Source organism: Vidua macroura, unplaced genomic scaffold, assembly GCF_024509145.1.
Source record: "Vidua macroura isolate BioBank_ID:100142 unplaced genomic scaffold, ASM2450914v1 whyUn_scaffold_191, whole genome shotgun sequence".
Taxonomy (NCBI): Eukaryota; Metazoa; Chordata; class Aves; order Passeriformes; family Viduidae; genus Vidua; species Vidua macroura.
Genome location: NW_026530575.1, coordinates 46,162 through 71,602, shown reverse-complemented (window position 1 = coordinate 71,602; position 25,441 = coordinate 46,162). Strand labels below are relative to the sequence as shown.

At 59.8% G+C, this 25,441-nt stretch overlaps 3 protein-coding genes across 3 annotated transcripts; 2 read left to right on the top strand and 1 right to left on the bottom strand.

The window, feature by feature from the left end:
- The first annotated feature begins 357 nt into the window (after nucleotides 1–357).
- Nucleotides 358–5,232, top strand: LOC128802824 (kallikrein-14-like). Its single transcript, XM_053969396.1, has 5 exons — nucleotides 358–385; nucleotides 651–705; nucleotides 1,700–2,079; nucleotides 3,139–3,275; nucleotides 5,001–5,232. The coding sequence occupies exons 1-5, from the start codon at nucleotides 358–360 to the stop codon at nucleotides 5,151–5,153; spliced, it is 753 nt and encodes a 250-aa protein (XP_053825371.1). The 3' UTR covers nucleotides 5,154–5,232.
- A 1,748-nt stretch (nucleotides 5,233–6,980) lies between these two features.
- LOC128802823 (trypsin-like) lies at nucleotides 6,981–13,863 on the top strand. The gene is made up of 5 exons (XM_053969395.1): nucleotides 6,981–7,023; nucleotides 8,201–8,354; nucleotides 9,812–10,137; nucleotides 10,918–11,102; nucleotides 13,678–13,863. The coding sequence occupies exons 1-5, from the start codon at nucleotides 6,981–6,983 to the stop codon at nucleotides 13,861–13,863; spliced, it is 894 nt and encodes a 297-aa protein (XP_053825370.1).
- A 3,719-nt stretch (nucleotides 13,864–17,582) lies between these two features.
- On the bottom strand, nucleotides 17,583–24,624 carry LOC128802820 (trypsin-like). The gene is made up of 5 exons (XM_053969394.1): nucleotides 24,443–24,624; nucleotides 22,006–22,171; nucleotides 19,351–19,604; nucleotides 18,423–18,562; nucleotides 17,583–17,973 (listed from the first exon to the last, which is right to left on the bottom strand). The coding sequence occupies exons 1-5, from the start codon at nucleotides 24,477–24,479 to the stop codon at nucleotides 17,812–17,814; spliced, it is 759 nt and encodes a 252-aa protein (XP_053825369.1). The 5' UTR covers nucleotides 24,480–24,624; the 3' UTR covers nucleotides 17,583–17,811.
- Between the last annotated feature and the right edge of the window lie 817 nt (nucleotides 24,625–25,441).

Sequence of the window (25,441 nt, the reverse complement as noted above, 5' to 3'; positions counted from 1 at the left end):
AGGTGACACTGACAGGTGACACTGACAGGTGACAGGTGACACTGACAGGTGACAGGTGACACAGGTGACACTGACAGGTGTCTGTTCCGTGTCCCCGCAGCGGCACAGGTGGCGCAGGTGACAGGTGACACTGACAGGTGACAGGTGACACTGACAGGTGTCTGTTCCGTGTCCCCGCAGCGGCACAGGTGGCGCAGGTGACAGGTGACACTGACAGGTGACAGGTGAAACAGGTGACACTGACAGGTGACAGGTGACACTGACAGGTGTCTGTTCCGTGTCCCCGCAGCGGCACAGGTGGTGCAGGTGGCAGGTGACACTGACAGGTGACAGGTGACACTGACAGGTGTCTGTTCCATGTCCCGCAGCGGCACAGGTGGCGCAGGTGACAGGTGACACGCGCGTGGTCGGCGGCCGCGCCTGCGTGCCGCACTCGCAGCCCTGGCAGGTGGCCGTGCTGGACATGTACAAGCTCTACTGCGGCGGCGTCCTGGTGGCTCCGCGCTGGGTGGTGACGGCGGCGCACTGCACCACACCTGGGTAAGGGCACACCTGGGCACACCTGGCACACCTGGGGGCACCTGAGTAAGGGCACACCTGGCACACCTGGCACACCTGGGCACACCTGGCACACCTGGGGGCACTCACAGGAGTCCTGGTGGCTCCGCGCTGGGTGGTGACGGCGGCGCACTGCACCACACCTGGGTAAGGGCACACCTGGGCACACCTGGGTAAGGGCACACCTGGCACACCTGGCACACCTGGGTGATAACACACATCCCACACCTGTCCCACCTGTCCCTCTCTCTGTCCCCTGCATGTGTCCCCCCATGTCCCTCAGGTGTTCCTCAGTGTTCTTCAGGTGCCCCTCACCTGTCCCTGACCTATCCCACCTGTCCTGTGCCCCCAGGGTGACCACGGTGGCCCTGGGCAAGCACCGGCTGTGCCTCACCTGTTCCTCACCTGTCCCACCTGTTCCTCACCTGTCCCTCACCTGTCCCACACCTGTCCCTCACCTGTCCCTGTCCCCGATGTCCCACACCTGTCCCTCACCTGTCCCCTCACCTGTCCCACCTGTCCCTCACCTGTCCCTGTCCCCGATGTCCCTCACCTGTCCCTCACCTGTCCCTCACCTGTCCCTGTCCCTGATGTTCCCCAGATGTTCCCCAGATGTTCCCCAGGTGTCCCTCACCTGTCCCTCACCTGTCCCCTCACCTGTCCCACCTGTGCCGCGCCCCCAGGGTGACCACGGTGGCCCTGGGCAAGCACCGGCTGTCCCTCACCTGTCCCTCACCTGTCCCTGTCCCCGATGTCCATCAGATGTTCCCCAGATGTTCCCCAGATGTTCCCCCAGATGTCCCCCAGATGTTTCCTTAGGTGTTACTCACCTGTCCCTCACCTGTCCCTGTTCCTGTCCCTGTCCCCGATGTCCATCAGATGTTCCCCAGATGTTCCCCAAGTGTCCCTCACCTGTCCCACCTGTCCCTCACCTGTCCCTCACCTGTCCCTCACCTGTCCCACCTGTGCCGCGCCCCCAGGGTGACCACGGTGGCCCTGGGCAAGCACCGGCTGTGCCTCACCTGTCCCTCACCTGTCCCTCACCTGTCCCTGTCCCCGATGTCCCTCGGATGTTCCCCAGATGTTCCCCAGGTGTCCCTCACCTGTCCCCTCACCTGTCCCACCTGTGCCGCGCCCCCAGGGTGACCACGGTGGCCCTGGGCAAGCACCGGCTGTACGCGCGCGAGGCGGGCGAGCAGCGCCGCATGGTGGCCCGCATGGTGGCCCACCCGGGCTACGACCCGTCCACCAAGGACAACGACATCATGCTGCTGAAGCTGCTGGCCCCCGCCGCCATCTCCGACCGCGTCCGGCCCATCCCGGTGGCCTCGTGCCTGCCCCGGCCCGGCACCCGCCTGCGTCACCTCGGGCTGGGGCGCCACCCACCTCGCCTGAAGGTAGGTGGCATCCGGCCGGGGGTCCGGGGCACCTCGGGGGGGCACCTGGCGGTCATCTCGTGGTCATCTGGGGCTCCTCGTGGTCATCTCGTGGTCATCTGGGGCACCTCACGGTCATCTCGTGGTCATCTGGGGGCACTTCATGGTCATCTGGGGCTCCTCGCGGTCATCTCGTGGTCATCTGGGGCTCCTTGTGGTCATCTCGTGGTCATCTGGGGCACCTCGCGGTCATCTCGTGGTCATCTGGGGCACTTCATGGTCATCTGGGGCACCTCGCGGTCATCTCGTGGTCATCTGGGGGCACTTCATGGTCATCTGGGGCTCCTTGTGGTCATCTGGGGCTCCTTGTGGTCATCTGGGGCATCTCGTGGTCATCTGGGGCACCTCGCGGTCATCTCGTGGTCATCTGGGGCTCCTCGTGGTCATTTTGGCCTCCTCGCGGTCATCTCGTGGTCATCTGGGGCACCTCGCGGTCATCTCGTGGTCATCTGGGGCACTTGGTCATCTGGGGCTCCTCGTGGTCATCTGGGGCTCCTTGTGGTCATCTGGGGCATCTCGTGGTCATCTGGGGCTCCTTGTGGTCATTTTGGCCTCCTCGTGGTCATCTTGTGGTCATCTGGGCGCCTCGTGGTCATCTGGGGCATCTCGTGTCATCTCGTGGTCATCTGGGACTCCTTGTGGTCATCTGGGGCACCTCGTGGTCATCTGGGGCTCCTTGTGGTCATCTGGGGCATCTCGTGGTCATCTGGGGCTCCTTGTGGTCATCTGGGGCATCTCGTGGTCATCTGGGGCTCCTCGTGGTCATCTGGGGCATCTCGTGGTCATCTCGTGGTCATCTGGGGCTCCTTGTGGTCATCTGGGGCTCCTCGTGGTCATCTGGGGCATCTCGTGGTCATTTGGGGCACCTCGTGGTCATTTGGGGCACCTCGTGGTCATCTGGGGCACCTTGTGGTCATCTCATGGTCACCTGGACCACCTAAAGGTCACTTGGATCTCCTCGTGGTCATCTCGTGGTCACTTTGGACCTCTCATGCTCGCTTTGGACCCCTGGTGCTCACTGGGGTGGTCACTCAGCGGTCACTCAGTGGTCACTGGGTTGCTCACTGAGGTGGTCACTCAGCGGTCACTCAGCGGTCACTCAGCGGTCACCTCGGTGGTCACTCAGCGGTCACTCTGTCCGCAGTGACGTACCCGAGGTGCTGCAGTGCGTCAACGTCACGCTCTTCTCCCCCGGCCGAGTGTCGCCGCTTCTACCCCGGCTCCATCACCGACAACATGATCTGCGCCGGGCACCTGCAGGGCGGCCGGGACTCCTGCCAGGTACACCTGGGCACACCTGGGCACACCTGGGCACACCTGGGGGGACATGGGCACACCTGGGGGGGCGGTGGACACACCTGGGGGCACCTGCAGGGCGGCCGGGACTCCTGCCAGGTACACCTGGGCACACTGGGGGGACCTGGGCACACCTGGGGGACATGGGCACACCTGGGGGGACATGGGCACACACCTGGACACACCTGGGGGCACCTGGGGGGGCACGGACACACACCTGGACACACCTGGGGGCACCTGGGGGGGCATGGACACACACCTGGACACACCTGGGCACACCTGGGGGGCATGGACACACACCTGGGCACACCTGGGCACACCTGGGTACACCTGGGGGGGGCATGGACACACCTGGGGGCACCTGCAGGGCAGCCGGGACTCCTGCCAGGTACACCTGGGCACACCAGGGGGGACATGGGCACACACCTGGGCACACCTGGGCACACCTGAGGACACCTGGGAGGGGTCAGAGGTGCAGGAGAACCTGGGTTTGGGGCCTTCACACCCAGCGAGGTCCACCAAGGGTTTGGCCAACCCAAGGGGTCACCAAAACCAATGGGTTCCATCTCGCCAAACCCAACGAGATCCACCAAGAGTTTGGCCAACCCAAGAGTTTGACCAACCCAAGAGTTCGGCCAACCCAAGAGTTTGGCCAACCCAAGAGTTTGGCCAACCCAAGAGTTTGGCCAACTCAAGGGATCACCAAACCCAATGAGATCCACCAAGAGTTTGGCCAACCCAAGAGTTTGGCCAAGCCAAGAGTTTGGCCAGCCCAAGAGTTTGGCGAACTCAAGGGATCACCAAACCCAATGGGTTCCATCTCGCCAAACCCAACGAGATCCACCATGAGTTTGACCAACCCAAGAGTTTGGCCAACTCAAGAGATCACCAAACCCAATGGGTTCCATCTCGCCAAACCCAACGAGATCCACCAAGAGTTTGGCCAACCCAAGAGTTTGACCAACCCAAGAGTTTGGCCAACTCAAGGGATCACCAAACCCAATGGGTTCCATTTCACCAAACCCAATGAGATCCACCATGAGTTCGGCCAACCCAAGAGTTTGGCCAACCCAAGAGTTTGGCCAACCCAAGAGTTTGGCCAGCCCAAGAGTTTGGCCAACTCAAGGGATCACCAAACCCAATGAGATCCACCAAGAGTTTGGCCAAGCCAAGAGTTTGGCCAACCCAAGAGTTTGGCCAACTCAAGGGATCACCAAACCCAATGGGTTCCATCTCACCAAACCCGATGAGATCCACCATGAGTTCGGCCAACCCAAGAGTTCGGCCAACCCAAGAGTTTGACCAACCCTAGAGTTTGGCCAAGCCAAGAGTTTGGCCAACCCAAGAGTTTGGCCAACTCAAGGGATCACCAAAACCAATGGGTTCCATCTCGCCAAACCCAATGAGATCCACCATGAGTTCGGCCAACCCAAGAGTTTGGCCAAGCCAAGAGTTTGGCCAACTCAAGGGATCACCAAACCCAATGGGTTCCATCTCACCAAACCCAATGAGATCCACCATGAGTTTTGGCCAAGCCAAGAGTTTGGCCAAGCCAAGAGTTTTGACCAACCCAAGAGTTTGACCAACCCAAGAGTTCGGCCAACCCAAGAGTTCAGCCAACCCAAGAGTTCGGCCAACCCAAGGAGGTCTCGGCAGACCCCCAAGTCCTGCCCCGGCCCGGCGGTGACGGCGCGCGCGCTGTCCCCTCAGGGCGACTCCGGCGGCCCCCTGGTGTGCGAGGGCACCTTGCAGGGCATCGTCTCGTGGGGGATGGAGCGCTGCGGGCAGCCGCGGCGCCCCGGCGTCTACACCAAGGTGTGCCGCTACGCCCGCTGGATCCACGAGACCATGGAGGACACCTGAGGCGGCGCCGGCCGCGGCGCCGCGCTCCCAGGGGACATTAAAGACGTGCCGGGAACGCCGGGCTCCGCGTGGCTTCCTACGCGCCGGGGTTTGGGTGGGATTTTTGGGTGGAATTTTGGGGGGATTTCGGGAGATTTTGGGTGGAATTTTGGGGGGATTTCGGGAGATTTTGGGTGGAATTTTGGGTGGAATTTTTGGGGGGATTTCGGGAGATTATGGGTGGAATTTTGGGTGGAATTTTTGGGGGGATTTCGGGAGATTATGGGTGGGATTTTGGGTGGAATTTTTGGGGGGATTTCGGGAGATTATGGGTGGGATTTTGGGTGGAATTTTGGGGGGATTTCGGGAGATTATGGGTGGGATTTTGGGTGGAATTTTGGGGGGATTTCGGGAGATTATGGGTGGAATTTTGGGTGGAATTTTGGGGAGATTTCCGGAGATTATGGGTGGAATTTTGGGTGGAATTTTGGGGGGATTTCGGGAGATTTTGGGTGGAATTTTGGGTGGAATTTTTGGGGGGATTTCGGGAGATTATGGGTGGAATTTTGGGTGGAATTTTGGGGGGATTTCCGGAGATTATGGGTGGGATTTTGGGTGGAATTTTGGGGGGATTTCCGGAGATTATGGGTGGGATTTTGGGTGGAATTTTTGGGGGATTTCGGGAGATTATGGGTGGAATTTTGGGTGGAATTTTGGGGGGATTTCGGGAGATTATGGGTGGAATTTTGGGTGGAATTTTGGGGGGATTTCCGGAGATTATGGGTGGAATTTTGGGTGGAATTTTGGGGGGATTTCGGGAGATTATGGGTGGAATTTTGGGTGGAATTTTGGGGAGATTTCCGGAGATTATGGGTGGGATTTTGGGTGGAATTTTGGGGGGATTTCCCGAGATTATGGGTGGAATTTTGGGTGGAATTTTGGGGGGATTTCGGGAGATTATGGGTGGAATTTTGGGTGGAATTTTTGGGGGGATTTCGGGAGATTATGGGTGGAATTTTGGGGGGATTTCGGGAGATTATGGGTGGAATTTTGGGTGGAATTTTGGGGGGATTTCGGGAGATTATGGGTGGGATTTTGGGTGGAATTTTTGGGGAGATTTCGAGGGGGTTTTTGGGGAAATTCGGGGGGAATTTGAGGGGATTGAGAGGGAATTTTGGGGAAATTCGGGGGGAATTTGAGGGTATTTTGGGGAGATTTTGAGGGAATTTTTGGGGAGATTCCGAGGGAATTTTTGGGGAAATTCGGGGGGAATTTGAGGGGATTTTGGGGAGATTCCGAGGGAATTTCGGGGAAATTTGGAGGGAATTTGAGGGTGTTTTGGGGAGATTTTGATGGAATTTTGGGCGGATTTTTGGGGGGAATTTGAGGAGATTGAGAGGGGATTTTGGGGAGATTTCGAGGGAATTTTGGGGAAATTTGGGGGGAATTTGAGGGGATTTGGGGGGGAATTTGAGGGAATTTTGGGGAGACCCCAAGGGAATTTTGAGAGGGATTTTTGGGGGGAATTTGAGGGGATTTTTGGGGGGAATTTGAGGGGATTTTGAGGAGGTTCTGAAGGAATCTGGGGGGGATTTTGGTGGCAATTTGAGGGGATCCCCCAAAAATCCCCTCAAAATACCCCAAAATGCCCCAAACCCCCCCCAAAATTCCTCCCGAATCCTCTTTTCCCGGGGTGGGGGAGGGGTGGGAAGGCTCCACCTGCGCCGGCACCGCCCGCGGGGGGTGGGGGAGGGGCCGATTAATTAATTAATCATTAACGAGGCCCCCTTTAATAATGGGGGTCACGCGGCGCCCCCCAAAAAGCCCCAGCTGCGCCCCTCCCCCACCATGGAGCCCCTCGTCCTCCTCCTCCTCCTCCTGCTGCCCCCCGGTGAGGGGCACCCGGATTTGGGGGGAAATCGGGGATTTTCGGGAAATTTGGGGGTTTTGGGGAAATCTGAGGGGAAATTTGAGGGATTTGGGGGGGAATTTGGGGGGATAATCTGAGGGATTTGGGGGTTTTGGGGGAAATTTTGGCGGGGTTTTAAGGAAAATTTGGGGGATTTTAAGGAAAATTTGGGGGATTTTAAGGAAAATTTGAGGGATTGGGGGGGTTTTAGGGAAAATTTGGGGGATTTTAGGGGAAATTTTGAGCGGTTTTAAGGAAAATTCGGGTGGTTTGGGGGAATTTGAGGGATTTAGGGAAAATTTGGGGGATTTGGGAGGAAAACGGAAGGATTTGGGGGGAATTTGGGGGGGTTTGGGGGGGGGTTTAAGGATTTTAGGGGACATTTTGAGGGGGTTTGGAGCAAATTTGGGAGGTTTTGGGAAAATCTGGGTGATTTGGGGGATTTTAGGGAGACTTCTGAGGGGTTCTGCAGGAAATTTGGGAGGTTTTGGGGAAACTTCGGGGGATTTGAGGGAAAATTGGGAGATTTTGGGGGATTTGAGGGAGTCTGGGGGGAAAAGTGAGGGATATGGGGGGAAATTTGGGGCATTTTCGGGAAAATTTGGGGCATTTTAGGGAAAATTTGAGGGATTTAGGAGGATTTGGGGAGGTTTAGGGGGGATTTGGGCGATTCTGGGGGGGAAATTTGGGGGAACTTCGGGAGATACGGGGGAAAATTGGGGGTCTTATGGAAAATTGGAGGGATTTTGAGGAAAATTTGGGGGATTAAAATTCCGTCATGGATGTTTCGGGAATTTGGGGAATTTGGGGAATTCTGACCCCCCCCCCCCCCCCCCGTCCCCCAGCCCGGGCGGATTTTGGGGGGCTCCGAGAGGGATTTTTGGGGGGGAGTCCGGGGGATTTTGGGGTGGAATTTTTGAAATTTTGGGGTGGAATTTTTGGGGAATTTCGGGAATTTTTGGAATTCTGGGAATTCTGAACCCCCCCCCGTCCCCCAGCCCGGCCCCACCCCGGGCGGATTTTGGGGGGCTCCGAGAGGGATTTTTGGGGGGGTCCCGCGCGGGATTTTTCGGGGGAATTTGGGGGATTTTGGGGTGGAATTTTTGGGGAATTTCGGGCATTTTTGGAATTTTGGGAATTCTGACCCCCCGTCCCCCAGCCCGGCCCCACCCCGGGCGGATTTTGGGGGGCTCCGAGTGCCCCCCGGGGGCGCACGCGGGGCTCGTGCGGCTCTTCCAGTTTGACCAGTTCGTGTGCGGGGGGGCGCTGCTGAGCCCCCAGTGGGTGCTGAGCGCCGCCCACTGCCGGGCCAGGTCCGTACTGGGCAAACTGGGAGCGCTGGGAGCCACTGGGACGGGATCTGGGGGGACTGGGAGGGACTGGGAGCGACTGGGAGGGAACTGGGAGGGACTGGGAGGGACTGGGAGCGACTGGGAGGGAACTGGGAGGGGTAAAAAGGGAATTTGGAGTTACTGGTTTGTACTGGTTTGGGGTTTGGGGTTACTGGGAGGGAACTGGGAGGGGACTGGGAAGGATAAAAAGGGGGTTTGGGGTTACTGGTTTATACTGGGAGGGACTGGGAGGATCTGGGAGGGACTGGGAGGGGATTGGGAGGGCACTGGGAGGGACTGGGAAGGGTAAAAAGGGGGTTTGGTGTTACTGGTTTGTACTGGTTTGGGGTTTGGGGTTACTGGGAGGGAACTGGGATGAACTGGGAGGGAACTGGGAGGGGATTGGGAGGGGTAAAAAGGGGATTTGAGGTTACTGGTTTATACTGGTTTGGGGTTACTGGGAGGGGACTGGGGGGGGACTGGTCTGGACTGGGAACAGCCACCTGCAGGTGCGCGCAGGTGAGCACAGGTGAGCACAGGTGAGCTCAGGTGAGCTCAGGTGAGCTCAGGTGAGCGGCCACGAGCAGGGATGGGGGTTGATGGGAGTGCTGGCGTTACTGGTTTGAACTGGGATTTACTGGGATGAACTGGTGTGAACTGGTCTGGACTGGGAACAGCCACCTGCAGGTGCGCGCAGGTGAGCACAGGTGAGCACAGGTGGGCACAGGTGAGCACAGGTGAGCACAGGTGGGCACAGGTGAGCTCAGGTGAGCACAGGTGAGCACAGCCTGGCGCAGGTGAGCGGCCACGAGCAGTGACAGGGGTTGATGGGAGTGCTGGGGTTGCTGGTTTGAACTGGGATGGACTGGTCCGGACTGGTGTGAACTGGTGTGGACTGGGAACAGCCACCTGCAGGTGAGCACAGGTGAGCACAGGTGAGCACAGGTGAGCTCAGGTGAGCACAGGTGAGCACAGGTGAGCTCAGGTGAGCACAGGTGAGCTCAGGTGAGCACAGGTGAGCGGCCACGAGCAGCGACGGGGGTTGATGGGAGTGCTGGGGTTACTGGTTTGAACTGGGATTTACTGGGATGAACTGGTGTGAACTGGTGTGGACTGGGAACAGCCACCTGCAGGTGCGCGCAGGTGAGCACAGGTGAGCACAGGTGAGCACAGGTGAGCACAGGTGAGCGGCCACGAGCAGCGATGGGGGTTGATGGGAGTGCTGGGGTTACTGGTTTGAACTGGGATTTACTGGGATGAACTGGTCTGAACTGGTGTGGACTGGGAACAGCCACCTGCAGGTGCGCGCAGGTGAGCACAGCCTGGCGCAGGTGAGCGGCCACGAGCAGGGACGGGGATTGATGGGAGTGCTGGGGTTACTGGTTTGAACTGGGATTTACTGGGATGAACTGGTGTGAACTGGTGTGGACTGGGAACAGCCACCTGCAGGTGCGCGCAGGTGAGCACAGCCTGGCGCAGGTGAGCGGCCACGAGCAGTTCGCCGCCGCCGTGGAGCTCGTGGTGCACCCGGACTTCGGCAAGGCCGCGGAAAACTCCCGAAATCCCCAAAATCCCGGGAATTCTTCCGGGGATCCCCCCGGGGATCCCCGCGACTCCGGCCGCTCCCACGACCTGATGCTGCTCAGGGTGGAGCCGCCCTTCACCTGCGGGCCGCAGGTGAGGCCCCTCCCCCTGCCCCAGGCCACGCCCACCCCCGGCTCCACCTGCACCGTGATGGGCTGGGGGAGCACCAGCAGCCCCGAGGGTACGGACTGGTTCGGACTGGTTTATACTGGGAGGGGCTGGGAGGGGATTGGGGGGGACTGGGAGGGGATTGGGGGGGACTGGGAGGGACTGGGAGGGACTGGGAGGGACTGGGAGGGACTGGGAAGGGATTGGGGGGGACTGGGAGTTACTGGTTTATACTGGTTTGGGGGTTTGGAGGGACTGGGAGGGCCCCAGGTGTGTCCCTGTCCCGGTGCCACCTGTCCCAGGTGTCCCCAGGTGTGTCCCAGGTGTGTCCCAGGTGTGTCCCAGGCAGTGCCACCTGTCCCAGGTGTGTCCCAGGTGTCCCCAGGTGTGTCCCAGGTGTGTCCCAGGCAGTGCCACCTGTGTCAGGTGTGTCCCAGGTGTGTCCCAGGTGTGTCCCAGGCAGTGCCACCTGTCCCAGGTATCCCCAGGTGTCCCCAGGTGTGTCCCAGGTGTGTCCCAGGTGTGTCCCCAGGTAGTGCCACCTGCGCCAGGTGTGTCCCCAGGTATGTTCCCAGGTATGTCCCAGGCAGTGCCACCTGCGCCAGGTGCGTCCCGGGCGGTGCCACCTGCGCCAGGTGTGTCCCAGGTGTGTCCCCAGGTGTGTCCCAGGTAGTGCCACCTGTGCCAGGTGCGTCCCGGGCGGTGCCACCTGTGCCAGGTGTGTCCCAGGTGTGTCCCCAGGTAGTGCCACCTGTGCCAGGTGCGTCCCGGGCGGTGCCACCTGTGCCAGGTGTGTCCCCAGATGTCCCCAGGTATGTCCCAGGCAGTGCCACCTGTGCCAGGTGTGTCCCAGGTGCGTCCCGGGCGGTGCCACCTGTGCCAGGTGCGTGCGTGTCCCCAGAGTCGTACCCGGCCGTGCCGCAGTGCCTCAACGTCACCGTGCTCGGGGACAGCGCCTGCGGCGACGCCTACGGCGCGCAGGTGACGCCGGACATGCTGTGCGCAGGTGTGCCCGAGGGCGGCAAGGACTCCTGCCAGGTGCGGCGCTGGCACCACGGTCACCTGGGTCACCTGTGTCACCTGTGTCACCTGTGTGTCACCTGTGTGTCACCTGTGTCACCTTGTTACCTGTGTGTCACCTGTGTCACCTGTGTGTCACCTGTGTGTCACCTGTGTGTTACCTGTGTCACCTTGTTACCTGTGTGTCACCTGTGTGTTACCTGTGTGTCATCTGTCACCTGTGTCACCTGTGTGTCACCTGTGTCACCTGGGTCACCTTGTTACCTGTGTGTCACCTGTGTGTTACCTGTGTGTCATCTGTCACCTGTGTCACCTGTGTGTCACCTGTGTCACCTGGGTCACCTTGTTACCTGTGTGTCACCTGTGTGTTACCTGTGTGTCATCTGTCACCTGTGTCACCTGTGTGTCACCTGTGTCACCTGGGTCACCTTGTTACCTGTGTGTCACCTGTGTCACCTGTGTCACCTGTGTCACCTGTGTGTCACCTGTGTCACCTTGTTACCTGTGTGTCACCTGTGTCACCTGGGTCACCTGTGTCACCTGTGTGTCACCTGTGTCACCTGTGTCACCTTGTTACCTGTGTGTCACCTGTGTCACCTGTGTGTCACCTGTGTCACCTGTGTCACCTGGGTCACCTGTGTCACCTGTGTGTCACCTGTGTCACCTGTGTCACCTGTGTGGCACCTGTGTCACCTTGTTACCTGTGTGTCACCTGTGTCACCTGGGTCACCTTGTTACCTGTGTGTCACCTGTGTGTTACCTGTGTGTCATCTGTCACCTGTGTCACCTGTGTGTCACCTGTGTCACCTGTGTCACCTTGTTACCTGTGTGTCACCTGTGTCACCTGTGTCACCTGTGTCACCTGTGTGTCACCTGTGTCACCTTGTTACCTGTGTGTCACCTGTGTCACCTGGGTCACCTGTGTCACCTGTGTCACCTTGTTACCTGTGTGTCACCTGTGTCACCTGGGTCACCTGTGTCACCTGTGTGTCACCTGTGTCACCTGTGTCACCTGGGTCACCTGTGTCACCTGTGTGTCACCTGTGTCACCTGTGTCACCTGTGTGGCACCTGTGTCACCTTGTTACCTGTGTGTCACCTTGTTACCTCTGTGTCACCTGTGTCACCTTGTTACCTGTGTGTCACCTTGTCACCTGTGTCACCTGTGTCACCTGTGTCACCTGTGTCACCTGTGTCACCTGTGTGTCACCTGTGTCACCTTGTTACCTGTGTGTCACCTTGTTACTTCTGTGTCACCTGTGTCACCTGTGTCACCTTGTTACCTGTGTGTCACCTTGTTACCTCTGTGTCACCTGTGTGTCACCTGGGTCACCTGTGTCACCTTGTTACACGTGTGTCACCTGTGTCACCTGTGTGTCACCTGTGTCACCTGAGTCACCTTGTTACCTGTGTGTCACCTGTGTGTTACCTGTGAGTCATCTGTCACCTGTGTCACCTGTGTGTCACCTGTGTCACCTGGGTCACCTTGTTACCTGTGTGTCACCTGTGTGTCACCTTGTTACCTGTGTGTCACCTGTGTCACCTGTGTCACCTGGGTCACCTGTGTGTCACCTGGGTCACCTTGTTACCTGTGTGTCACCTGTGTCACCTGTGTGTCACCTTTGTTACCTGTGTTACCTGTGTCACCTGTGTCACCTGTGTCACCTGTGTGTCACCTGTGTCACCTGTGTCACCTGTGTCACCTGAGTCACCTTGTTACCTGTGTGTCACCTGTGTCACCTGTGTGTCACCTGTGTCACCTGTGTCACCTGGGTCACCTGGGTCACCAGGGTCACCTGGGTCACCTTGTTACCTGTGTGTCACCTGTGTCACCTGGGTCACCTGGGTCAGCTGGCATCTGTGTTACATTTGTGTCACCTTTGCTACCTGTGTCACCTGTGTGTCACCTGTGTGTCCTCTGAGTGTCCCCTGTGTCCGCAGGGCGACTCCGGGGGTCCCCGATGTCCCCAATGTCCCCTCAATGTCCCCAGTGTCCCCTGATCTCCCCAATGTCCCTAATGTCCCCAGTGTCCCCTCACTGTCCCCAATGTCCCCTGAGTGTCCCCGATGTCCCCAATGTCCCCTCACTGTCCCCAATGTCCCCTCTGTCCCCTGATGTCCCCAATGTCCCCTCAATGTCCCCAATGTCCCCTGAGTGTCCCCAATGTCCCCAGATGTCCCCTCACTGTCCCCAATGTCCCCTCTGTCCCCACTGTCCCCTCACTGTCCCCAATGTCCCCAGTGTCCCCTCTGTCCCCTGATGTCCCCGATGTCCCCAATATCCCCAATGTCCCCTCTGTCCCCTCTGTCCCCAATATCCCCAATGTCCCCAATGTCCCCTCAATGTCCCCAATGTCCCCTCACTGTCCCCTCTGTCCCCTGATGTCCCCAATGTCCCCAATGTCCCCTCAATGTCCCCAATGTCCCCTCAGTGTCCCCAATGTCCCCAGATGTCCCCTCACTGTCCCCTCTGTCCCCTCTGTCCCCAATGTCCCCTGATGTCCCCTCTGTCCCCTGATGTCCCCTCTGTCCCCTCTGTCCCCTCACTGTCCCCTCACTGTCCCCTGATGTCCCCCGTGTCCCCGTGTCCGCAGGGCGACTCCGGGGGTCCCCTGCTGTGCCAGGGCCAGCTCCAGGCCGTGGTGTCCTGGGGCGAGCACCCCTGCGGTCAGCCCGGCCGCCCGGGCGTCTACGCCCGCGTCCGGCCCGCGCTGGCCTGGATCCGGGCGGTCATCGGCGCCTCCGCGGTGACCGCTGACCCCTCCTGCGGCCCGGAGTGACCGCTGGTAGCCGGAGTGACCGCTGATAGCCGGAGTGACCGCCGACCCCCCCCGAGTGACCACTGACCCTTTGTGTGACCCCTGACTCCCCCAAGTGACCACTGACCCCCCTAAGTGACCACTGACCCCTCGTGTGACCCCTGACCCCCCCCGAGTGACCACTGACCCCCCCAAGTGACCGCTGACCCCTCCTGCGGCCCAGAGTGACCGCTGATAGCCGGAGTGACCGCTGACCCCCCCCGAGTGACCACTGAACCCTCCTGTGACCCAGAGTGACCGCTGACAGCCCTGAGTGACCACCAACCTCCCCGAGTGACCACTGAACCCTCCTGTGACGACTGACCCCCCCAAATGACCACTGACCCCCTGAGTGACCACTGACCCCTCGTGTGACCACTGACCCCCCCAAATGACCACTCACCCCTCCTGTGACCCAGAGTGACCACTGACAGCCCTCAGTGACCGCTAACCCCTCGTGTGACCCCTGAGTCCCCCGAGTGACCCCTGACCCCCTAGACTGACCACTCACCCCTCGTGTGACCCCTGACCCCCCCGAGTGACCACTGACCCCCCCAAGTGACCACTGACCCCTTGTGTGACCCCTGACCCCCCTGAGTGACCACTGACCCCCTGACTGACCCCTGACCCCCCAGTCCCTCCTGTGAGCCCCAACCCCCCCCGCTCACCTGTGGTCACTCGGAGCTGGGCCTGGACCCCAGCGGTCACCGGGGCGGCCGGAGCGGCCGCTGACCCCTCCCTTTGCAATAAAGACCAATCAGAGCTCAGAGCGCATCTGGCTCCGCCCCCTTCACGTTGTCTGATTGGCTGGAGAGGGGGGTGAGGTCATTGGTGGCACTGGGGGGGGGGGGGCAGAGCTGCACTGGGAGCACTGGGAGCACTGGGAGCCAACCGGGAACCAACTGGGAGCACTGGGAACCAACTGGGAGCACTGGGAGCCAGCTGGGAACCAACTGGGAGCACTGGGAGCCAGCTGGGAACCAACTGGGAGCCAACTGGGAGCACTGGGAGCCAACTGGGAGCACTGGGAGCCAGCTGGGAACCAACTGGGAACCAACTGGGAGCACTGGGAACCAACTGGGAGCACTGGGAGCCAGCTGGGAACCAACTGGGAGCACTGGGAGCCAGCTGGGAACCAACTGGGAACCAACTGGGAACTAACTGGGAGCACTGGGAACCAACTGGGAACCAACTGGGAATCAACTGGGAGCACTGGGAGCCAACTGGGAACCAACTGGGAACCAACTGGGAGCACTGGGAGCACTGGGAACCAACGGAACCAACTGGGAACCAACTGGGAACCAACTGGGAACTAACTGGGAGCACTGGGAACCAACTGGGAACCAACTGGGAATCAACTGGGAGCACTGGGAGCCAACTGGGAACCAACTGGGAACCAACGGAACCAACTGAGAGCACTGGGAACACTGGGAGCCAGCTGGGAGCCAACTGGGAACCAACTGGGAGCATTGGGAGCCAACTGGGAGCCTTTTCCCCTCAGGTTTCGACCTTTTTTGTCCCCAAATTTCCCACCCTTTTCCCCTCAGATTCCCTCCTGTTTCCCCTTCACATTTCCCTCGTTTTCCCCCTCATTTCCCTCGTTTCCCCCTCATTTCTTCACAATTCCTTCCATTTCCTCCCTCACATTTGTCTCCATTTTCCCCTCACGTTTCCCTCCATTTCCCCCCTCACGTTTCTTTCATTTCCCCCTCATGTTTTCCTCACATTTCCCTCCATTTCCTCCTCGCATTTTCCCCTCGAGTTTGCCTCCATTTTCCTCCTCACATTTCCCTCCATTTTCCCCTCATGTTTCTCTCATTTTCCCCCTCATGTTTTCCTCACGTTTCCCTCCATTTTCTCCTCACATTTTCCCATCACATTTCCCTCCATTTTCCCCTCACGTTTCCCTCCGTTTTCCCCTCACGTTTCCTGCCCATTTTATCCTCAAATTTTCTGCTCTTTCCCCCTCACATTTCCCTCATGTTTCCCATCCTTTCCCCCTCACGTTTTCCTCACGTTTCCCTCCATTTTCCCCTCACGTTTCCCTCACGTTTCCCTCCATTTTCCCCTCACATTTCCCTCCATTTTCTCTTCACATTTCCCTCCATTTTCCCCTCACGTTTCCCTCCATTTTCCCCTCACGTTTTCCTCCATTTTCCCCTCACATTTCCCTCCATTTTCCCCTCATGTTTCCCTCCATTTTCTCTTCACATTTCCCTCCATTTTCCCCTCATGTTTCCCTCCATTTTCCCCTCACATTTCCCTCCATTTTCCCCTCACGTTTCCCTCCATTTTCCCCTCACAATTCCCATCCCTTGTCCCTTCACATCTTCCACCTTTTCCCCTCACATTTCCTGCCCATTTCATCCTCAAATTTTCCCCTCTTTCCCCCTCAAATTTCCCTCGTTTCCCCCCTCACATTTCCCTCATTTTTCCCATCCTTTCCCCCTCACGTTTTCCTCACGTTTCCCTCCATTTTCCCCTCACAATTCCCAACCCTTTTCCCTTCATATTTCCTGCCTTTTCTCCCCTCATTTTTTCCCCACCACTTTCCCCTCACGTTTCCCACCTTTCCCCCTTCACATTTCCCTCACTTTTCCCCTCCAAATTCCCATTTTCCCCCTCATGTTTCCCACTTTTCCCCCCTCACATTTCCTGCCCTTTTTATCCTCAAATTTTCCGCTCTTTTCCCCTCAAATTTCCCTCATTCCCTCTTCACATTTCCCTAGTTTTTCCCCTCATGTTTGTCTTCCTTTCCCCCTCATATTTCCCTCAAGTTTCCCATCCTTTCCTCCTCACGTTTTCCTCACGTTTCCCTCCAATTCCCCCCTCACGTTTCCCTCCATTTTCCCCTCACGTTTCCCTCCATTTTCCCCTCACAATTCCCACCATTTTTCCATCAAAATTCCCATTTTCCCCTCACATTTCCCACCCTTTCCCTTCAAAATTCCCATTTTCCCCTCACGTTTCCCACCATTTTCGCCTCAAAATTCCCATTTTCCCCTCACGTTTCCCCCTCAGAATTCCCATTTTCCCCTCATGTTTCCCACCATTTTCCCCTCAAAATTCCCATTTTCCCCTCACATTTCCCACCCTTTCCCCTCAAAATTCCCATTTTCCCCTCACGTTTCCCGCCATTTTTCCCTCAGAATTCCCATTTTCCCCTCGCATTTCCCACCCTTTCCCCTCAAATTCCCATTTTCCCCTCACGTTTCCCACCATTTTCCCCTCAAAATTCTCATTTTCCCCTCACGTTTCCCACCATTTTCCCCTCAAAATTCTCATTTTCCCCTCATGTTTCCCACCATTTTTCCCTCAAAATTCCCATTTTCCCCTCACGTTTCCCCCTCGAAATTCCCATTTCCCCTCACGTTTCCCGCCCTTTCCCCTCAAAATTCTCATTTTCCCCTCACGTTTCCTGCCATTTTTCTCTCAAAATTCCCATTTTCCCCTCATGTTTCCCACTGTTTTTCCCTCAAAATTCCCATTTCCTGCCTTTTTCCCTCACTTTTCCTCGCGGGGGAGGATTTGGGGGCTTTCACGTGACATCCAGCCCCAACCCAGGCGCACTCCAGGTGTGCTCAGGTGTGCCAGGTGATCCCCAGGTGCCCCCCAGGTGCTTCAGGTGACATCCAGGTGCCCCCAGGTGTTACAAGGAGCCCCCCAGGTGTTGCAGGTAAAGTCAAGAAACCACTCAGGTGTTAAAAGGAGCCATTCAGGTGTTACAGGTGAGGTCAGGGAGCCCCTCAGGTACCCCCCAGGTGCTCCAGGTGAGCCCCAGGTGTCACAAGGAGCCTCCCAGGTGTCACAGGTGAGGCCAAGCAGCCTCCCAGGTGTTACAGGACAGGTCAAGGAGCCCCCCAGGTGCATCCAGGTGCCCCCCAGGTGCCCCCCAGGTGCGCCCAGGTGTCTCAGGTGCGCCCAGGTGTCTCAGTCTCCGCCGTTGGCGCGGATGGTGCGGCGGATCCAGGTGGTGAAGGCGCACACCCGGCTGTACACACCTGGCTTGCCCTGCTGGCCGCACACCTGCAGCCCCCAGGAGACCACGCCCTGCAGGTACCCCTCGCACACCAGCGGGCCCCCGGAGTCACCCTAGGACAGGTGAGACAGGTGGGACAGGTAAGAGACAGGTGGGACAGGTGAGGCAGGTGGGACAGGTGAGGCAGGTGGGACAGGTAAGAGACAGGTGGGACAGGTGAGGCAGGTGGGACAGGTAAGAGACAGGTGGGACAGGTGAGGCAGGTGGGACAGGTAAGAGACAGGTGAGTTCCCCCAGGTGTTTCTCACCCATTACCCCCCATACAGGTGAGTCCCACCCCCTCCCTCCTTCCCCACACAGGTGAGTCCCCCCAGGTGTCCCCAATACAGGTGAGTCCCCCCAGGTGTTCCCCAGGTGCGTCCCACCTCCATTCCCCCCCCACACAGGTGAGTCCCCCCCTAGATGTTCCCATCTTTCCCCCCCCACACACACAGGTGAGTCCCCCCCACACCTGCCCCCTCCCCCACCCTCTCAGGTGTGCCTCCCCCACACCTGGCCGCACCTGGCAGGAGTCGGTGCTGTCACCGGCGCGGCCGCCGGCGCAAAGCATGTTGGGAGTGATGGCACCTGGGTACAGGTGAGCGCAGTCGGCGTTGGACCAGGTGAACACCTCCCCACACTGCAGCACGTCCGGGAACGCACCTGGCGCAGGTGAGAGCAGCCGGGGACAGGTGAGGACAGGTGGGGGTGGATGGGACAGGTGAGGACAGGTAGGGATGAAGGGGACAGGTGGGACAGGTGAGGGACAGGTGAGGCACAGGTGAGGGACAGGTAGGGATGAAGGGGACAGGTGCAGCACAGGTGTCACCTGCCCCCTCCCCTGTTCCTCATTTGTCCCTCCCCGTCGCCCCTCACCTGTCCCCACCCAGGTCTCACCTGTCGCTCACCTGTCCCCTCCCAACCCCTCCATACCTCACCTGTCCCCACCCATCCCCTCACCTGTCGCCCCCCAGGTGTCCCCTCCCCCACCTGTCCCGCTTTTCTGACCCTTCCAGGTGTCCCCTGACCCCCCACCCCCCTCACCTGTCCCCCAGGTGTGCCCCCACCCCCTCACCTGTCCCTCCCACACCCTCACCTGTCCCCCAGGTGTGCCCCCACCCCCCTCACCTGTCCCTCCCACACCCTCACCTGTCCCCCAGGTGTGTCCCCACCCCCCTCACCTGTCCCCCAGGTGTGCCCCCAGCCCCTCACCTGTCCCTCCCACCCCCTCACCTGTCCCCCAGGTGTGTCCCCACACCCTCACCTGTCCCCCAGGTGTGCCCCCACCCCCCTCACCTGTCCGGCCCACCCCTCACCTGTCCCCCAGGTGTGTCCCCACCCCCTCACCTGTCCCCCAGGTGTGCCCCCACCCCCCTCACCTGTCCCTCCCACCCCTCACCTGTCCCCCAGGTGTGCCCCCACCCCCCTCACCTGTCCCCCAGGTGTCTCACCTTGCGGGCTGCGGGTGCTGCCCCACCCGGACACCACGCACCTGTCCCCTACCTGGGGACACCTGCGGGGCAGCGCCACGGGCCGCACGCTGGGGCTCAGGTGGGCGGGGCTGCGCAGGCGCAGCAGCATGACGTCACTGTCATGGCGGCCGGGCTGGTACCGCGGGTGCACGAAGGCGCGCGCCCAGGTGAGGCATTGCTCCGCCCCCTCGCGCTCCTTCAGGTTGTGCTCGCCCAGCAGGACCCGCAGGGGGCTGGACAGGTAAAGGTGAGCACAGGTGAGCACAGGTGAGCACAGGTGAGCTCACCTGGGACAGGTAAATACACCTGAGGCAGGTAAATACACCTGGGACAGGTAAATGGGGGTTTATAGCGGGACAGGTGAGCACAGGTGAGCACAGGTGAGCTCACCTGGGACAGGTAAATACACCTGGGACAGGTAAATGGGGGTTTATAGTGGGACAGGTGAGCACAGGTGAGCTCACCTGGCACAGGTAAATGGGGGTTTATAGCGGGACAGGTGAGACTTGGTGTGCCCAGGTGTGCGCCCAGGTGTGTGCCCAGCTGTACCCAGGTGTGCCCAGGTGTCCCCAGGTGTGCCCAGCTGTACCTAGGTGTGCCCAGGTGTGTTCCCAGCTGTCCCTAGCTGTCCCCAGCTGTACCCAGGTGTGCCCAGGTGTGTGCACAGGTGTACCCAGGTGTACCCAGGTGTGCCCAGGTGTGTGCACAGGTGTACCCAGGTGTACCCAGGTGTGCCCAGGTGTGTTCCCAGCTGTCCCTAGCTGTCCCCAGCTGTCCCTATGTGTACCCAGCTGTGCCCAGGTGTGCCCAGGTGTACCCAGGTGTGTTCCCAGCTGTGCCCAGGTGTGCCCAGGTGTGTTCCCAGCTGTCCCTATGTGTACCCAGCTGTACCCAGGTGTGCCCAGGTGTGTGCCCAGGTGTGCCCAGGTGTGTGCCCAGGTGTGCCTCACCTGTCGCTGTGGCAGTGTGCCGCTGTCAGGACCCAGTTCCGGCCGATCAGGACCCCCCCGCAGTGGATAGCGCCCCCCAGGTGTGTGCCCAGGTGTACCCAGGTGTACCCAGGTGTGCCCAGGTGTGCCCAGCTGTACCCAGGTGTGCCCAGGTGTGTGCCCAGGTGTGCCCAGGTGTGCCCAGGTGTACCCAGGTGTGCCCAGGTGTGTTCCCAGCTGTCCCCAGGTGTGCCCAGGTGTGCCCAGGTGTGCCCAGGTGTGCCTCACCTGTCGCTGTGGCAGTGTGCCGCTGTCAGGACCCAGCTGCGGCCGATCAGGACCCCCCCGCAGTGGATGGCGCCCCCCAGGTGTGTGCCCAGGTGTGCCCAGGTGTACCCAGGTGTGCCCAGGTGTGCCCAGGTGTGTGCCCAGGTGTTCCCAGGTGTACCCAGGTGTGCCCAGGTGTGCCCAGGTGTGTGCCCAGGTGTGCCCAGGTGTGCCCAGGTGTACCCAGGTGTGCCCAGGTGTGTTCCCAGCTGTCCCCAGGTGTGCCCAGGTGTGCCCAGGTGTGCCCAGGTGTGCCTCACCTGTCGCTGTGGCAGTGTGCCGCTGTCAGGACCCAGTTCCGGCCGATCAGGACCCCCCCGCAGTGGATGGCGCCCCCCAGGTGTGTGCCCAGGTGTGCCCAGGTGTTCCCAGGTGTGTGCCCAGGTGTCCCCAGGTGTGCCCAGGTGTGTTCCCAGCTGTCCCCAGGTGTGCCCAGGTGTGCCCAGGTGTACCCAGCTGTACCCAGGTGTGCCCAGGTGTACCCAGGTGTGCCCAGGTGTGCCCAGGTGTGTGCCCAGGTGTGCCTCACCTGTCGCTGTGGCAGTGTGCCGCTGTCAGGACCCCCCTGCAGTGGATGGCGCCCCCCAGGTGTGCCCAGGTGTGTTCCCAGCTGTCCCTAGCTGTCCCCAGCTGTCCCCAGGTGTGTGCCCAGGTGTGCCCAGGTGTGCCCAGGTGTGCCTCACCTGTCGCTGTGGCAGTGTGCCGCTGTCAGGACCCAGTTCCGGCCGATCAGGACCCCCCCGCAGTGGATGGCGCCCCCCAGGTGTGTGCCCAGGTGTACCCAGGTGTGCCCAGGTGTGTTCCCAGCTGTCCCCAGCTGTGCCCAGGTGTGCCCAGGTGTGCCTCACCTGTCGCTGTGGCAGTGTGCCGCTGTCAGGACCCAGCTGCGGCCGATCAGGACCCCCCCGCAGTGGATGGCGCCCCCCAGGTGTGTGCCCAGGTGTACCCAGGTGTGCCCAGGTGTGTTCCCAGCTGTCCCCAGGTGTGCCCAGGTGTGTGCCCAGGTGTGCCCAGGTGTGCCTCACCTGTCGCTGTGGCAGTGTGCCGCTGTCAGGACCCAGTTCCGGCCGATCAGGACCCCCCCGCAGTGGATGGCGCCCCCCAGGTGTGTGCCCAGGTGTGTTCCCAGCTGTCCCTAGCTGTACCCAGGTGTGCCCAGGTGTGCCCAGGTGTGTGCCCAGGTGTGCCTCACCTGTCGCTGTGGCAGTGTGCCGCTGTCAGGACCCCCCTGCAGTGGATGGCGCCCCCCAGGTGTGTGTCCAGGTGTGCCCAGGTGTACCCAGGTGTGCCCAGGTTTGTTCCCAGCTATACCCAGGTGTGCCCAGGTGTACCCAGGTGTGCCCAGGTGTGTGCCCAGGTGTGCCCAGGTGTGCCTCACCTGTCGCTGTGGCAGTGTGCCGCTGTCAGGACCCAGTTCCGGCCGATCAGGACCCCCCCGCAGTGGATGGCGCCCCCCGGCTGCAGCAGCAGCACCTGGTACGGGTGGCGCCGCCGCTCGCACCTGGCCCCGCCCACGATGCGGTTCTCGTCCGCCCCCGCGGCCGCTGCGGACCAGTTAAAACCAGTACGGACCAGTTAGAACCAGTACGGACCAGTTAGAACCAGTAGAAACCAGTAGAAACCAATCTGGACCAGTATAAACCAGTACACACCAGTTTGGACTGGTGCTCTCCCAGTACCCCAAAGTGGTTCCCCAGTTCTCGTCCGCCCCCGCGGCCGCTGCGGACCAGTAGAAACCAGTATGGACCAGTTAGAACCAGTACGGACCAGTTAGAACCGGTACGGACCAGTTAGAACCAGTAGAAACCAATCTGGACCAGTATAAACCAGTACACACCAGTTTGGACTGGTGCTCTCCCAGTACCCCAAAGTGCCTCCCCAGTTCTCGTCCGCCCCCGCGGCTGCTGTGGACCAGTTAAAACCAGTATGGACCAGTTAGAACCAGTATGGACCAGTTAGAACCAGTACGGACCAGTTAGAACCAGTAGAAACCAGTATGGACTAATCTGGACCAGTATAAACCAGTACACACCAGTTTGGACTGGTGCTCTAAGTGTCTCCCCGGTTCTCGGCCGCCCCCGCGGCCGCTGCGGACCAGTTAAAACCAGTATGGACCAGTTAGAACCAGTACGGACCAGTTAGAACCAGTAGAAACCAGTATGGACTAATCTAGACCAGTATAAACCAGTACACACCAGTTTGGACTGGTGCTCTAAGTGTCTCCCCGGTTCTCGTCCGCCCCCGCGGCCGCTGCGGACCAGTTAAAACCAGTATGGACCAGTTAGAACCGGTACGGACCAGTTAGAACCAGTAGAAACCAATCTGGACCAGTAGAAACCAATCTGGACCAGTATAAACCAGTACACACCAGTTTGGACTGGTGCTCTCCCAGTACCCCAAAGTGCCTCCCCAGTTCTCGTCCGCCCCCGCGGCCGCTGCGGACCAGTTAAGACCAGTATGGACCAGTATGGACCAGTTAAAACCAGTACGGGCCAGTTAGAACCAGTAGAAACCAGTACAGACCTGTGACCTCCCAATGACCTCCCAGTTCCCTCCCAGTTCATCCCAGTAACCTCCCAGTCCCTCCCAGTTCATCCCAGTAACCTCCCAGACCCCTCCCAGTGCTCCCAGTTCAAACCAGTGTCCCCAGTTCCCTCCCAGTCCCTCCCAGTGCCCCCAGTTCACCCTCCCAGTACAAACCAGTTCACCCTCCCAGTACGAACCAGTTCACCCTGTCCATTGCCTCCCACTCACCCCAGTCCCTCCCAGTCCCTCCCAGTTCAAACCAGTTCACTCCCAGTGTCCCCAGTTCACCTCTGGCTCCATCCCAGTATGGCCCAGTGTCCTCCCAGTGCTCCCAGTTCACTCCCAGTGTCCTCCCAGTGCTCCCAGTTCACTCCCAGTTCGCTCCCAGTGTCCTCCCAGTGCTCCCAGTTCACTCCCAGTGCTCCCAGTTTGTTCCCAGTGCTCCCAGTGTCCTCCCAGTGCTCCCAGTTCACTCCCAGTTCACTCCCAGTGCTCCCAGTTTGTTCCCAGTGCTCCCAGTGTCCTCCCAGTGCTCCCAGTTCACCTCTGGCTCCATCCCAGTATGGCCCAGTGTCCTCCCAGTCCCTCCCAGTTCACCCCAGTTCAATTCCACTTCCCTCCCAGTGCTCCCAGTTCATTCCCAGTTTGTTCCCACTTCCCTCCCAGCGCCCTCCAGTCTCTCCCAGTACAAACCAGCAGCTCCCAGTGCCCCCCCCAGTTTGCTCCCAGTTTGCTCCCAGTGCCCCCAGTCCAAACCAGTCCAAACCAGTACACACCAGTCCACACCAGTACACACCAGTACACACCAGTACACACCAGTACACACCAGTCCACACCAGTGGCCGGCAGCAGCCCCCCAGTGCCCCCCAGTACAAACCAGTCCCTCCCAGCGCCCCCCAGTTTGCTCCCAGTGGCCTCCCAGTTCCTTCCCAGTTCAAACTAGTACAAACCAGTACACACCAGTATAAACCAGTACAAACCAGTGGCCAGCAGCGGCAGCCTCCCAGTGCCCCCCCAGCCCAAACCAGTACAAACCAGTATAAACCAGTACAAACCAGTGGCCAGCAGCAGCAGCCTCCCAGCGCCCCCCCAGCCCAAACCAGTACAAACCAGTATAAACCAGTACACACCAGTGGCCAGCAGCAGCAGCAGCAGCAGCCTCCCAGTGCCCCCCCAGCCCAAACCAGTACAAACCAGTATAAACCAGTACAAACCAGTGGCCAGCAGCAGCAGCCTCCCAGTGCCCCCCCAGCCCAAACCAGTACAAACCAGTATAAACCAGTACAAACCAGTGGCCAGCAGCAGCAGCGGCAGCAGCCGCTCCATCGGGAGGAGGAGGAGGGGGAGGAAGGAGCCGCGGCCTTTAAATCCCAGTTCAGACCAGTTCAGCCCAGTTCAGCCCAGTGCCTTTCCCAGTCCCTCCCAGTTAATTCCAGTCCCTCCCAGTTCAGCCCAGTCCCTCCCAGTTCCCCCTGCAGGGCCTCCCAGTTCAGCCCAGTTCCTCCCAGTTCAGCCCAGTTCCCCTTCCAGGGCCTCCCAGTCCCTCCCAGTCCCTCCCAGTTCATCCCAGTTCATCCCAGTTCCGCCCAGTGCCCCAAAGTGCCCTTTCCAGTTTAGCCCAGTTCCGCCCAGTGCCCTTCCCAGTTCCTCCCAGTTCCGCCCAGTTCAGCCCAGTTCATCCCAGCGCCCCTAAGCGCCCTTCCCAGCACAGCCCAGTGCCTCCCAGTGCCTCCCAGTTCATCCCAGTACCCTCCCAGTGCCTCCCAGTACCCTCCCAGGGCCTCCCAGTTCACCCCACTGTGGTCCCCGTGCCTCCCAGTTCATCCCAGTGTGGTCCCAGTTCATCCCAGTGCCTCCCAGTTCATCCCAGTACCCTCCCAGTTCATCCCACTGTGGTCCCAGTTCATCCCAGTGACCTCCCAGTTCATCCCAGTGCCTCCCAGTTCATCCCAGTATCTTCCCTGTGCCTCCCAGTTCATCCCAGTGTGGTCCCAGTTCACCCCAGTACCCTCCCAGTTCATCCCAGTACCCTCCCAGTGCCTCCCAGTTCATCCCAGTTCAAACCAGTGCCCTGAATGTAGGGTCAGGGCGAGAGGGGGCGCTGAGCAGCCACTTCCGGGACTACAACTCCCATCGTGCCCCACGACCCACAGAGACGTGTTGATTCCTGGACTACAACTCCCATCGTGCCCCACGACCCACAGAGACGTGTTGATTCCTGGACTACAACTCCCATCGTGCCCCGCGGCGGCTTTCCCGCGCTCCTTAAAATGACCCCAGTCCCTCCC

Bases quoted from the DNA above. Each gene is read 5' to 3' on its own strand.
- LOC128802824 (XM_053969396.1), top strand. From the start codon at position 358: ATGTCCCGCAGCGGCACAGGTGGCGCAG. The intron at 386-650 runs GTGACAGGTGAC...GGGCACTCACAG, and splicing joins CAGCGGCACAGGTGGCGCAG to GAGTCCTGGTGGCTCCGCGC. The intron at 2,080-3,138 runs GTCATCTGGGGG...CTCTGTCCGCAG, and splicing joins CACCTCACGGTCATCTCGTG to TGACGTACCCGAGGTGCTGC.
- LOC128802823 (XM_053969395.1), top strand. From the start codon at position 6,981: ATGGAGCCCCTCGTCCTCCTCCTCCTCCTCCTGCTGCCCCCCG. The intron at 8,355-9,811 runs GTCCGTACTGGG...GACTGGGAACAG, and splicing joins GCCGCCCACTGCCGGGCCAG to CCACCTGCAGGTGCGCGCAG. The intron at 10,138-10,917 runs GTACGGACTGGT...GGTGTGTCCCAG, and splicing joins GAGCACCAGCAGCCCCGAGG to GTGCGTCCCGGGCGGTGCCA.
- LOC128802820 (XM_053969394.1), bottom strand. From the start codon at position 24,479: ATGGAGCGGCTGCTGCCGCTGCTGCTGCTGGCCACTG. The intron at 22,172-24,442 runs GTTTGTACTGGT...ACTGGTCCGCAG, and splicing joins GCTGCTGCTGCTGGCCACTG to CGGCCGCGGGGGCGGACGAG. The intron at 18,563-19,350 runs GTGAGACACCTG...CACCTGCGCCAG, and splicing joins CAGCACCCGCAGCCCGCAAG to GTGCGTTCCCGGACGTGCTG.